Source organism: Neltuma alba, unplaced genomic scaffold (genome assembly GCF_004799145.2).
Source record: "Neltuma alba isolate B1F8T4 unplaced genomic scaffold, ASM479914v2 tig00002863_pilon, whole genome shotgun sequence".
NCBI lineage: Eukaryota > Viridiplantae > Streptophyta > Magnoliopsida > Fabales > Fabaceae > Neltuma > Neltuma alba.
Window position 1 is genome coordinate 643,133 of NW_021633048.1, and position 10,942 is coordinate 654,074.

General features: G+C 32.9%; 1 protein-coding gene across 1 annotated transcript; it reads right to left on the reverse strand.

Annotated features, from left to right (window-relative positions):
* Window positions 1–1,764: 1,764 nt before the first annotated feature.
* Window positions 1,765–3,998, reverse strand: LOC114739551 (L-type lectin-domain containing receptor kinase IV.1-like). The gene has a single exon (XM_028927629.1). The coding sequence runs from the start codon at window positions 3,918–3,920 to the stop codon at window positions 1,911–1,913; it is 2,010 nt and encodes a 669-aa protein (XP_028783462.1). The 5' UTR covers window positions 3,921–3,998; the 3' UTR covers window positions 1,765–1,910.
* Window positions 3,999–10,942: the final 6,944 nt, after the last annotated feature.

Sequence of the window (10,942 nt, forward strand, 5' to 3'; positions counted from 1 at the left end):
AAAGGCTTGTTAGGCAGGCCTGAGCCTGTTAGAAATTTATAATTATAATATATAAAAAAATTAATTAATAGTAGTGTTAATGTGCACTTTTAATTTATTTTTTAATTTTAATATATAATTAATAGCTTAGTTCTTCGTTAGATTTTGAAGTTTAGTTGACAAGTAAAGATAAAAATATAATTTAAAATAAAATTATCAATAAATAATATGATCTTTAAATCTTAAAAATATAAATAAAATAGGAAAGAAAATTTTTGTTCAAAGAATGATAGATTAATTAACTTATGTATTATATTAATTAAATTATGATACTCTCTTTATTCATTGTAAAATTAATAGTTTTTTTCTTTATTTATTTGTCTTAATTTTTTTTATACTTAAACATAGTTTTGTCACAAATTTTAACATATAATTAGAATTAGTTTTCAATAATATCCTTATAAATTGTAATTAAGATTTAAAATAGTACCTATGATACTAAAATTTAAATAAAAGACAAAACTAAAAAATTAATTATTATGTATACCTTTTTTATTTTAGCTTTTTTCTTAAAAAATTATTGTAATTTGAATTTTTTTTAAAAAAAGGCTTTTTAACAGGCTTTAGGCCAGGCCAGGCTTAGGCTGAAAGATAAGCCTGTAACAAGCCACAAGCCAGACTAAGGCCTATAGGCTACAAAACAGGCCTGGCCTGTTAAGAGTAAAGCCTAGCTTGGCCTGGGCTGGCATGTTTCCACCCTTAGTTATGAGTACTATAATGCTTATCTCTGCAGAGAAATATGCACCATTTAGATATAACTTTAATAGTCTAGATTTAAAATTGTCAACTAGTAATTTTTAAATAAAAAATTATTTTTTTTTAAAAAAATCATTAAAAAGGTTACACTTATGTTGGATTATCTATCTATTAAAACATATTAAAAAAATACAAAAAATAAAATCTAAACGGTACATATTAAATTTGAATGGTTGAGAGATTTGATAGGCATTATGTTAAATGATACTCATAATTGCGATGAGTACTGAAACTGATTCAGACACCCAAAGAAATATTTATATCATGAAGGGTTAATAAAATGTAAGGTTCTTATAGTTTACTCTCATTTTGTTTTTGATCCTAGAAGTTTCAAGCTATAAATTTTGATCTTATAAATTTACTCCGTTTATAATATTCGTACTTGTAGTTTAATAAGGACTTGAACATAAGTTTAACATCGTTAAGTTTGCTGATGGCTCATAATGCCGTTTATTTTGCTGACATGGCATGCTGATTGGACAAGCTGACTAGATAAATGATTTTAATTTAAAGAAAAAAAGCGGACTGGATATATGATTTGGCTCCTTGGGTGACAACTGACAAGGACAAGAGGGAGTATGGATAATATTCTTGACTTGTATCTGATTGACTCAGTCTTTTGTTGGCTTCATAGCCTTATGAGTGGAAGCACCTCTTGGCAGGACTACGTACGTAACCTTAGATTGGTGTATTTAGCCTCTGATGGTCGCTGAATTGGAAGACTTCTCATACGCAACATTATTGCAGCCTCAAGCAGAACTTACAAGTTAAATACTGTTATGTATAAGGAATAGTTTGTAGGGTTATCTAATGTATAAGGTTAAGGAGAACTTGATTTTGATTCTAAATATAAGATTTTAATTTAACTTATTTCTCGTAGAATTAATACCTCCTCTGTAATACGAAACGAAGAATGAAAACACCGCAAAATTAATCTCACCCATAGTCTCATATAGTGCACCAGCAGAGGAAAGCTCAAACTCATTTCATTTTAAAATGCACGCAGAGCACAACTAAAAAAGCATAGAACAGAGGAAACATAAGCATGTTATATACGCAACCTGACCAAGAGTACCTAACTGCTATGTCCCATAGATGTTGTCTTCAAAAGGAAATCAACGACCTTCAGAGAGGATTGATTCAGGAATTGAAGTGCGAGAGAAATAGCCATCCATACTTGAAGACCCAAGGGACATTTGAATGTCAGCAAAGTCTTGCTGACTCCCATATGTAAATCCAAAGCCAGAAGGAGACGACAATGGCAATGGCAAAACAGGCAAAGGCACTTCCATATTCAAGTACTGCACAACTCGGCGCATGCTTGGCCTATATTCAGCCTTCGAATTGGAACACATAAGCCCCAATTTCAACACTAATTCTACCTCCTCTGCTTTGTACTCTGCTCCTAAATTTGGATCCCTTGCCTCATTAATTTCACCCCTCTTCCATAACCCATAAACCCAGTCCACCAAGATAAATTCTTCTCTTCCTCGCTCTATAGGCCTTTTTCCACATGCAACCTCCAGCAAAAAAGCGCCAAAAGCAAAAACATCAGACTTTGTTGTGGCTTTTCCTGTTCTTGTGTTCTCCGGTGCCAGATAACCCAAGGTCCCGACCACATGTGTAGTTGCAGGATCACTCCCATGATCGTATAACCTTGCCAGACCAAAATCTCCTAACCTGCCATTAAACTCTGAATCTAGCAAAACATTGCTTGCTTTTATGTCTCTGTGAACCACAACTTGCTCCCACTCTTCATGCAGATAGCACAGTCCCGAAGCTATGCCTTTGATGATTTTGAATCTTTGCATCCAGTTTAGTGTCACTCTGGGTTGGTTATGGAGGTATTTATCTAAGCTTCCATTCGGCATGAAATCATAAACCAAAAGAAGTTCACCTTTTCGCCTACAATATCCCAAAAGAGATACGAGGTTTCGATGGCGTAGACGACCAATGCTTACGATTTCTGCTATGAATTCTCTCATCCCTTGTCGAGATTCATGGGATACTTTCTTCACGGCAATCTCAACATTTGAACCTGGAACTGTTCCTTTGTAGACTCTACCAAAACCACCACTGCCGAGAAGCTCTCTCTCTCTAAATCCCTTTGTGGCAATATAGAGATCTTTGTATTTGAACCTATGAGGACCATAGTCTTGCTCCCACTCCTCCACAACCTCAGAAAATTTCCTTTTCCTGTATATGTAATAAGCTATAGATAAACTAGTAAGAACAATTAGAAAAAGTGAAAGGAGGGGTAACCCAATTGGCAAAATCATGGATTGTTTCTTCCCCTCAAGTCGTGGGAGTTTTGGGAGCCTCGAGGCATCAAGCGTTTGTGCTTCGCCATTGATCTGGAAACTCCAGCCAAGAACATAATTAGAACCAGCTGTGAGCAGCCCATTAGAAGATGAGAATCCGACATAACTGGGGTTTGTTAGAATTTGAGAAAGATCTTTGGACAATGTTAACAATGGTATTTCGGGCTTGTTAACATTGATTGGAGCTAGGGTGACACTAATTTGCTTCTTGCCCCCATCATAGTCCACCCACACCTGCATCGGCAAGCCACTGCTGAGGCTCAAATTCTGATATTGAAACCTGTTGACATGATATCCGGCAGAAGCAGCTTTTGTGGAATTCAAGCCGTTAATATCGATCCCGACATGGTTACCATCGATATCCCCAACATCCATGTTCTGGATGGCGTCCAATTCTACAGCGAGCACGTGGTTTTTGGGGTCACCAAGGTTGGTTTTGTTGAAGAGGCCGAAGTACTGGTAGGGCTGAGCATCTGGAAAAGCATATTTTGGAGAGATCACAAAAGCCATGCCAGGACTACCAAGAGTTGAATATAGAGGTCTAATGGCGAAAACAAAAGTAGTAGAGAAAGAAGAAGTGTTTGTGAAAACTACTGGATTGGAGTAAAAAGCATGACCCATTTGCCTCCCAGTTTCGTTGTTGAGTTGGAGAAGGCCATTGGGAGTGATGATAGAAATGCCATCCATGGTTAAATTAGCAGATTGGAAGCCATGATTAAAGATGAAACTCGTATCTGCGCCACTCACTTGTACCATTGTTGTCGCCAACAAAACCGCCAACGCCATAACAAGCTTCACGAACATAGCTTTGTCTCAACCTTCTGTTAATTGTCTCCTCTGCTATACGTATATCTTCCTTAAATGTATACACTACAATCACAGTTTCTCCTTTCCATCGCCGGTCGTTGAAAGGGAAGACAATGGGTTGGTTTTGGTTGCCTTCAATGGTTGGCTTCTTGGGTAATGTGACTGAAAGAAAAGGCAAGATTTTTGGCAATCACGCAGTCACGTGGCAGTTGGAGAAAAATTGTCACGTGAGGCATGACTCTTTTTGGGTTTAAAAACCTCTCCTTTTCGTTCCTATTCTCTTTTTTTTTTAATTGTTAGATTAATATTTTAACTGTTCAGATTTAAATCCTTTTAAAACTATTATTAAAATAAATAGATTATAAATTATAAATCATATTAAAATTTAATTTTAATGATTTGCAAGTACACTAAATGTTTTTAAAATTTGTTTATAAATAGTTTATAAAAAATTAAAATCTAAACAATTAAAATATGTTTATCTGACGATCGAGAAAAAGAAGAGAAGAAAAAAGAACAGGAAGGGAAGAGGAGAAGTTTCGAACCGGACTATTTTATAGAATCCATATTTATACTTTCTATGATTAGTCATGTATATAAAAGTTACGCTTTTTTTTTTTACTGAAAATTTAATTTTTTCTCTCATTTTTACCTCATATTAAATATTACTTTTGATTCTTAATATAAGAACTAATTTGATATTTAATTTTATCTTAAATATAAAACTCCACTCTACTCTTTCTGTAATATACTTTTTTTTTCTCTATATAAAAAAAATTATAATTAAAAATATATAATAATATATTATTATAAAAAAAAATATACCCAGCTTTCCACCGACTTCGGTGGAAAAGCTGGGAATAATAGTCAAGAACAAAGAAAACATGGGCGCAAGAATTAATTGGAGGAAGAAATAAGGGGGTGGCATTAAATTGAAGAAGGAAAAATGGGGGATGGGGTAGTTAGATGGTGAAGGGAAAATAGGATAAAAGAGGGGGAGAGGAGACGGAGGAGGAAGAGAGAGTGAAGGAAGAGAGAAGAGAGTGAGAAGCGGAGAGGAAAAGAGAGAGAAAGCTAAATTGCAAAGTACTTGACGGTTTTGGAGATCATTTAGATACACAAAACTACTTCTTGTTATCCTATTTTTTTATGAACATTTCCTATATATTTAGAACTTTATATTATTAGTATCATTATAATGTTTAGAGAAAATTTTACTGTTTGAGTATAGAGTAAATATGGAGTTTTGACAATATATGACCGTAGAAATTTAAAGATCCATTATTAAGGAATTTTAATCGGTTTATTTTTGTTGAATGATTACTTTGAGAATTTTAAACTAAGATTTTAGTTGAAAAATTTGTTATTTAGACTTGTAATATGTTTTTACCGATTAAATTTGAGTTAAATAATTTATTTGAGTTATTTAATATATTATTGAGGTTTTAATCGGTTTAAATATTGAATAAGTTAAAGATATATTGTTGAAATAATTTTTGAAGGCTTGAAAATTTATAAATTGAGAATTTTGTAAAATTAAATAAAGCTACAGTTTGTTTATAATTAAATATATATATATATATACTTTTGTTAAATTTAAATAGCCTTATATGTAAATTATTTTTCAAAATAATATCTATTATAAATGCCTAGATTTGGGAGAGTTAATATACTTATGTAATTTTGGTTTAGAGGGTAGTTTTAGAATTTTAGAGTAGCTTTAGAGTAGTTCTGAGTTTATATTAATAAATATTTATGTGTAATTTTGTAGACCCTTGAGATTTTGAAGTAATCCTTGTGTGAATATTTGTAAGCTAAAGAGTACCAGGTAACTCTGAAAATTCTTTCTTGTACATGTGAATTGTGTATGATTATATTGTGGATTTACTAATTATTATATTCCTGAAATATAATATTATGATTTCTGTAAAATAAATGTTTTGGTATGTTACATGATTTTATTAAGATTTGTTGCTAGTAATTATGATCAATATTTAAATATATTAATAGCTATGAAATTATCATGAATTGCTATTAAATGGTATATAAGTTTTATTGCTATCTTATTTTTAATATATTTGAGGAAGTATTTATGATGTAACATTGTTGGCATCTGACATGCATTGTTGGGCTAAGGATAGAAGGAGATTGCATGGATATAAAATTACCACGTGGTATGCCATCACTCGGTGCACAGTGGATGGCACTTGTCAGGGCCCCTTCTTCCATGTTTTCCTTTGGCCGGGAATTCATTGGAGTTGTGGGACATGTGACACCTCCCTATTCACAAAGGAGGGGAGCCATAGTCCGAGCTTGAGCTCTATATCTTTGGCCGGATATATCTCTTGTATCGGTGAGTTTGGAATAATTCAGTAAAATGGATTAGTTCCTATCGAACTATGTGTTAGCCTATGGCTCCAGTCAGCGGTATAAGGGTGGACGGTGATATAAGGGAGGCATCATATTGCATTATTTTTGGATATATTAGAAAAATGATATTGGTATATTGTTGGGAAAAAAAATGAAATTGAATTGGATGTCTCAAATCCGTGATTTTTAATATATTTATACACACATATAAACGGATTTTTGGTTTATCATATATGATTTGCTTGTATAGGTTAGAATTTCAGTAGTTACTGAGACGTTAGATCTCACCCCCTATATTAACAATTTTTCAGGCGAAGGATCTAGTAGGAATCAAGGGAAGGCACCAATGGAGTGAGCCGTGAAGGCTTTTGTGCTCCTCAAGCACATGCTATGTTATATTTTTATTTGCCATAATTATAAGACTTTAATAGTTTATGTTGTTAAGTGATGTTAGAAATGTTTTGAAATTTTGACTTATTTGCAGTATTAAAAATATGTATGGACTTTTAAATTAAATATTTTATCGAGTATATTGATATAATTATGTGAGGTGTTACACTTTCAGTTTTTAATATAAGATCTATTTAACTAATTTGATTAAATTAATAAAGTTAGGTAAGGTAGTTAATTATAAGAAATATGACATATTTTTTCTAAAATACCATAATCATTTTTCTTAATATCCTCCTTCTCTTTTCTACTTGATTATGGTTGAGGGAGTATCCATAGGAATAATTTAGAAAAAAAATTGATGAATATGATAAATATATCATATATTTAGGACCAAAATCAACTCAATAATTAAGTCTTCTATTAACAACCAGAGGAGTACTTTGTCTTTTAAATCTATCCATTTTTTTTAACTTAATCTTTATAATAGTTGCATATGCTAAAAGTTCCATCAAATAGTAGTTACACATGATTAACAAGAGTATTTTAGGGAAGACAACATTTATTTACTACAAAAAGCTAACTTAACTAATTTTTTAATATACTCAAATTAGTTAGTTAACTAGCTTTTAGATTAAGGATTGGATAATATAAAAATGTATATTAAGTATCACACATTCTTTTTCATTCAACAAATTATTACATGTTCTCTCAAATTTTTCGCTCATTCTATTTCGCCTACTCTCTGATGTCCATAAATAAATAATGGTATATTTTGAAGAAGATTATATTACTTAAACATTTATTGCTCATTTTGGTCTAGTATATGATTTGATTGATTAGTTATAACTCATTCCGACGTTGAAAGTATCTTAAAGGTGTGCCAGTATGAGTCCAAAAAAAAAAAGGTGTGCCGGTAGCCTTACACAGAAGTAAACTCTAAATTCATATCCAACACTAGGGGTGTTCAAATTGTCCCATCCTGGTAGGTCTGTCTCGGTCCTGGTAACTTTGGGATGGGACGGGACGGGACAAAAAAATTTACGGGACGGGACAAAATGTACCCCGGGACGAGACGGGACACAGGACGGGGTCGTCCCGTCCCGGGGTATATATTATAAAAAAAAAATTGCAAATTTCAATTTATCCGGTCTTCGGCCTTCGTCTCTTGAGCCCTAAATTTCTAGTAGTTCATACTCAATTACTCAGAGGTTCAGTTCATACTAGCCATACGCCGCGCCTCGTCTTGCCGCTCTCGCCCCTCAGAATCTCTCAGTCTGTGAGTCTTTGCTTCCGCTGGCTTCAGAAATCAGAGCTGCTGAAATCCGTCTCTTCCATCGTTCTACGAGCGAAGGTCTGCTCACTCCTTTCCCGACTCTCGCGCACAAGGAGATAGCTGAAGCCAAAGCCACATTTGGATCTTGAATCTGGACCACCGTCTCGCTAGCGTTCTTCGTCAGATTTTTTATCTTGCGGCCGCACTCTGTAGTCTGTACTGAACTCTCCCGCGAGCTCGATCGCTTCGGCGCCTCTGCCTTCAGGCACGCCTCTTCCTCGTCGTTCCTTCCCCGCGGCTGCGCTCTGTTAGTCCTGCGATCTCGACTCTCGCACACGATAGTGACCACCGAAGAGCTAGCGTGCCCGACTGCCCTCTCTTCCTCGGATTTTTTGCACTCTGAGTCTCTGATGCCGGTGAGTACTCTCCCGCCTCTTCTTCTTTGAGTCTCCACTGATTCTCTGCCATTAACAATCACTGAAAAGTATAAAATTACCCATGATTGCATAATCCTGGAGCTGACTGAAAAATTGCATCGCCCTGAATTAAAATTCTCGTCGTGTCTCTCCCTGCGCCAGCTCTGTAGTGCCCGTGGCGCCGTGCCTTTGCTGTGAAGTGTGAACACACCCTGAATCAATTCATCTGCGAGGTAACTGTCTCTGCTATTTTTTTTTTTAAATTTCGGACAACTTTGCTGTGATTCTGTGAAGTGTGGTTTGATTGGCTGTGAGGATATATATTGAATTCGAACTGAGGATATATTGTCATTTAATGGAAGTGTCATCCATGCATGATTCGAATTGAGCTTAGTTAAATGATATATATTGTATTTGATGTTAGATTGTTGTCTGTGTTGTGAGGATATATATTGAATTCGAACTGGGGATATTGATTACTGATTAGTGATTAGTTAGTTAGCAATTTCAGTTGTAAATTATTTGTGCTTTTTTTTTCTATTTATGCAGAAAAGAAGTTTAATTTATTTAAAGATGTCGAATGCACAAACTGGTCAAGAAGATTATAGTGAAAATGAAAGTAGTACTATAGAAACACCTGTTAATGAAAAGGAAAAAGACACTGGTTTGACAAGTATTGAGGGTGAGGAAGGAGATGAACCGAGAGCAAAGAGATAGAAATCTGCGGTTTGAGATCATTTTGACAAGCTTCCTTTAAGCCAGACACTGGTTTGGACCAACACTAGTAAAATGGATGGTTCATGGGCTGCCTGGTGTTATAATCAACACTACCAAGTCAAGCTACGGTCCACGGACTCACCATTGTTTTAAAATATGAGAACAGTTATTGAGGGTTTACCACATAAAAAAACAGTAGAAATTATATATCACGTATCGCATTTTATTTATCTATTTATAAAAATTTAATTTTCCATTAAAGCGAATCGTGAGATAGAAGAGCTCTATTGTTCCCAAGTGATGAGGTGAATACAGTAATTTAATATTATAACTCAATTTTTATTAAATTAATTATATTAAGTAGTTCAATTATATCTAATAATATTTTATTTCATTTTTTTAATGAAGTTCACCTTTCTTGTTACAAATATTCTTTTGAAAGATGCAAATTTCTTCTTATACTACTGTCATGAATAACATTGTTGCGCATATTCATGTTTAATACTTCTTTGGTACTAAATAAAAGATTTGTTTTGTAGTATATTATATTATAAAATGAGTTTTATATTTAAGACTGGAGAAATATTATTTAGCTGCCTTTAAACAAAGAATAAAATTGTTGTTTAATACTTCTTATCTTCTAAATTTATAAGTTTATCGAGAAGTTGATTTTGGTTCTAAAACAATATATTACGTGTAATTTATAAAATATTAACTAGATGAGAGGGAACAAGTGAAAAATCAATATAAAATGTAAAATTTATAACAAACTACAGTAAACAATGAAACTAATTTCTCTCATACTTGTGTGTAATTCTCATGATAATTGTGGTAGTCTTAAAAAACTGTAATTGACTGGATATTCTTGTGAGTCATTTACTGGATAAAAAACTTCCAAAGGAAAAAAAAGATATTGTCATCTTATTACACGTCTTATGATCTCTATCCTCCTCTGTACTACGAAACGAAGAATTTAAGCACGACAAAATTAGACTTAAGGGAGTGTTTGGGTTTTTTTTCAAACCACGATTTTGAAGAGAAAACCATGGTTTCAAGAAAAAACATCCAAACACTATATATTTTTTCAAAATCGCTTTTTGATTTGAAACCATGATTTGTATAAAAGTAACCAAACATTATAATTTTTTCCAAAGTCACTTTTCATTTGGAAACCATGGTTTTGGGTATGAAACCATGGTTTTTCATAAAGTGAATTTTTTTTGCTTTTAAAAGTATAAAACCATAGTTTGGGATATAAATATATATACACATATCAATTACTACTTTTGATCCTTAATGTAAGAGTTAAAAAACTAAATTGTAAATATTAAGAAAATTAGTTAAGTTATTTATTTATAATAAATATGTGTTGCATTCTCTAAATTGGGATGTGCATTGGGATTATTATTTGATGTAACATTTAACATGTGCAAACTAATATGAGGATTACTTTGAAAAAAATAGATAAATGTATGAGACAAGATAGATTGATATGTTATATTCAAAATCAAACAGAATACCCAATTAGCTCTTATACTAAGAATCAAAGATAATATTAATTATATTTTTTCATATATAATTTATTATTTACAAATTATTATTTCAAACAAAAATATAAATTGAAATCTATCATTTATCTAATTATCATATTAGCTTATATCCTTTTTAGTAATTTGTATATGAAAAAAAAGATTTTGATAACAATTATCCAAATATTCTCACTTTATCAAATCACTTTTTTCCAAAATCTATTCTCAAAATCTATTCTCCCAAAAAGCTATTCTTCAAAAGCTATTCTCGAAACCATGATTTAAGTTTATCCAAACACCCCCTTAATCTCACCCACACGG

What these genes read in the sequence shown, in the direction of transcription:
- LOC114739551 (XM_028927629.1), bottom strand. Translation starts at nt 3,920, where the DNA reads ATGTTCGTGAAGCTTGTTATGGCGTTGGCGGTTTTGTTGGCGACAACA.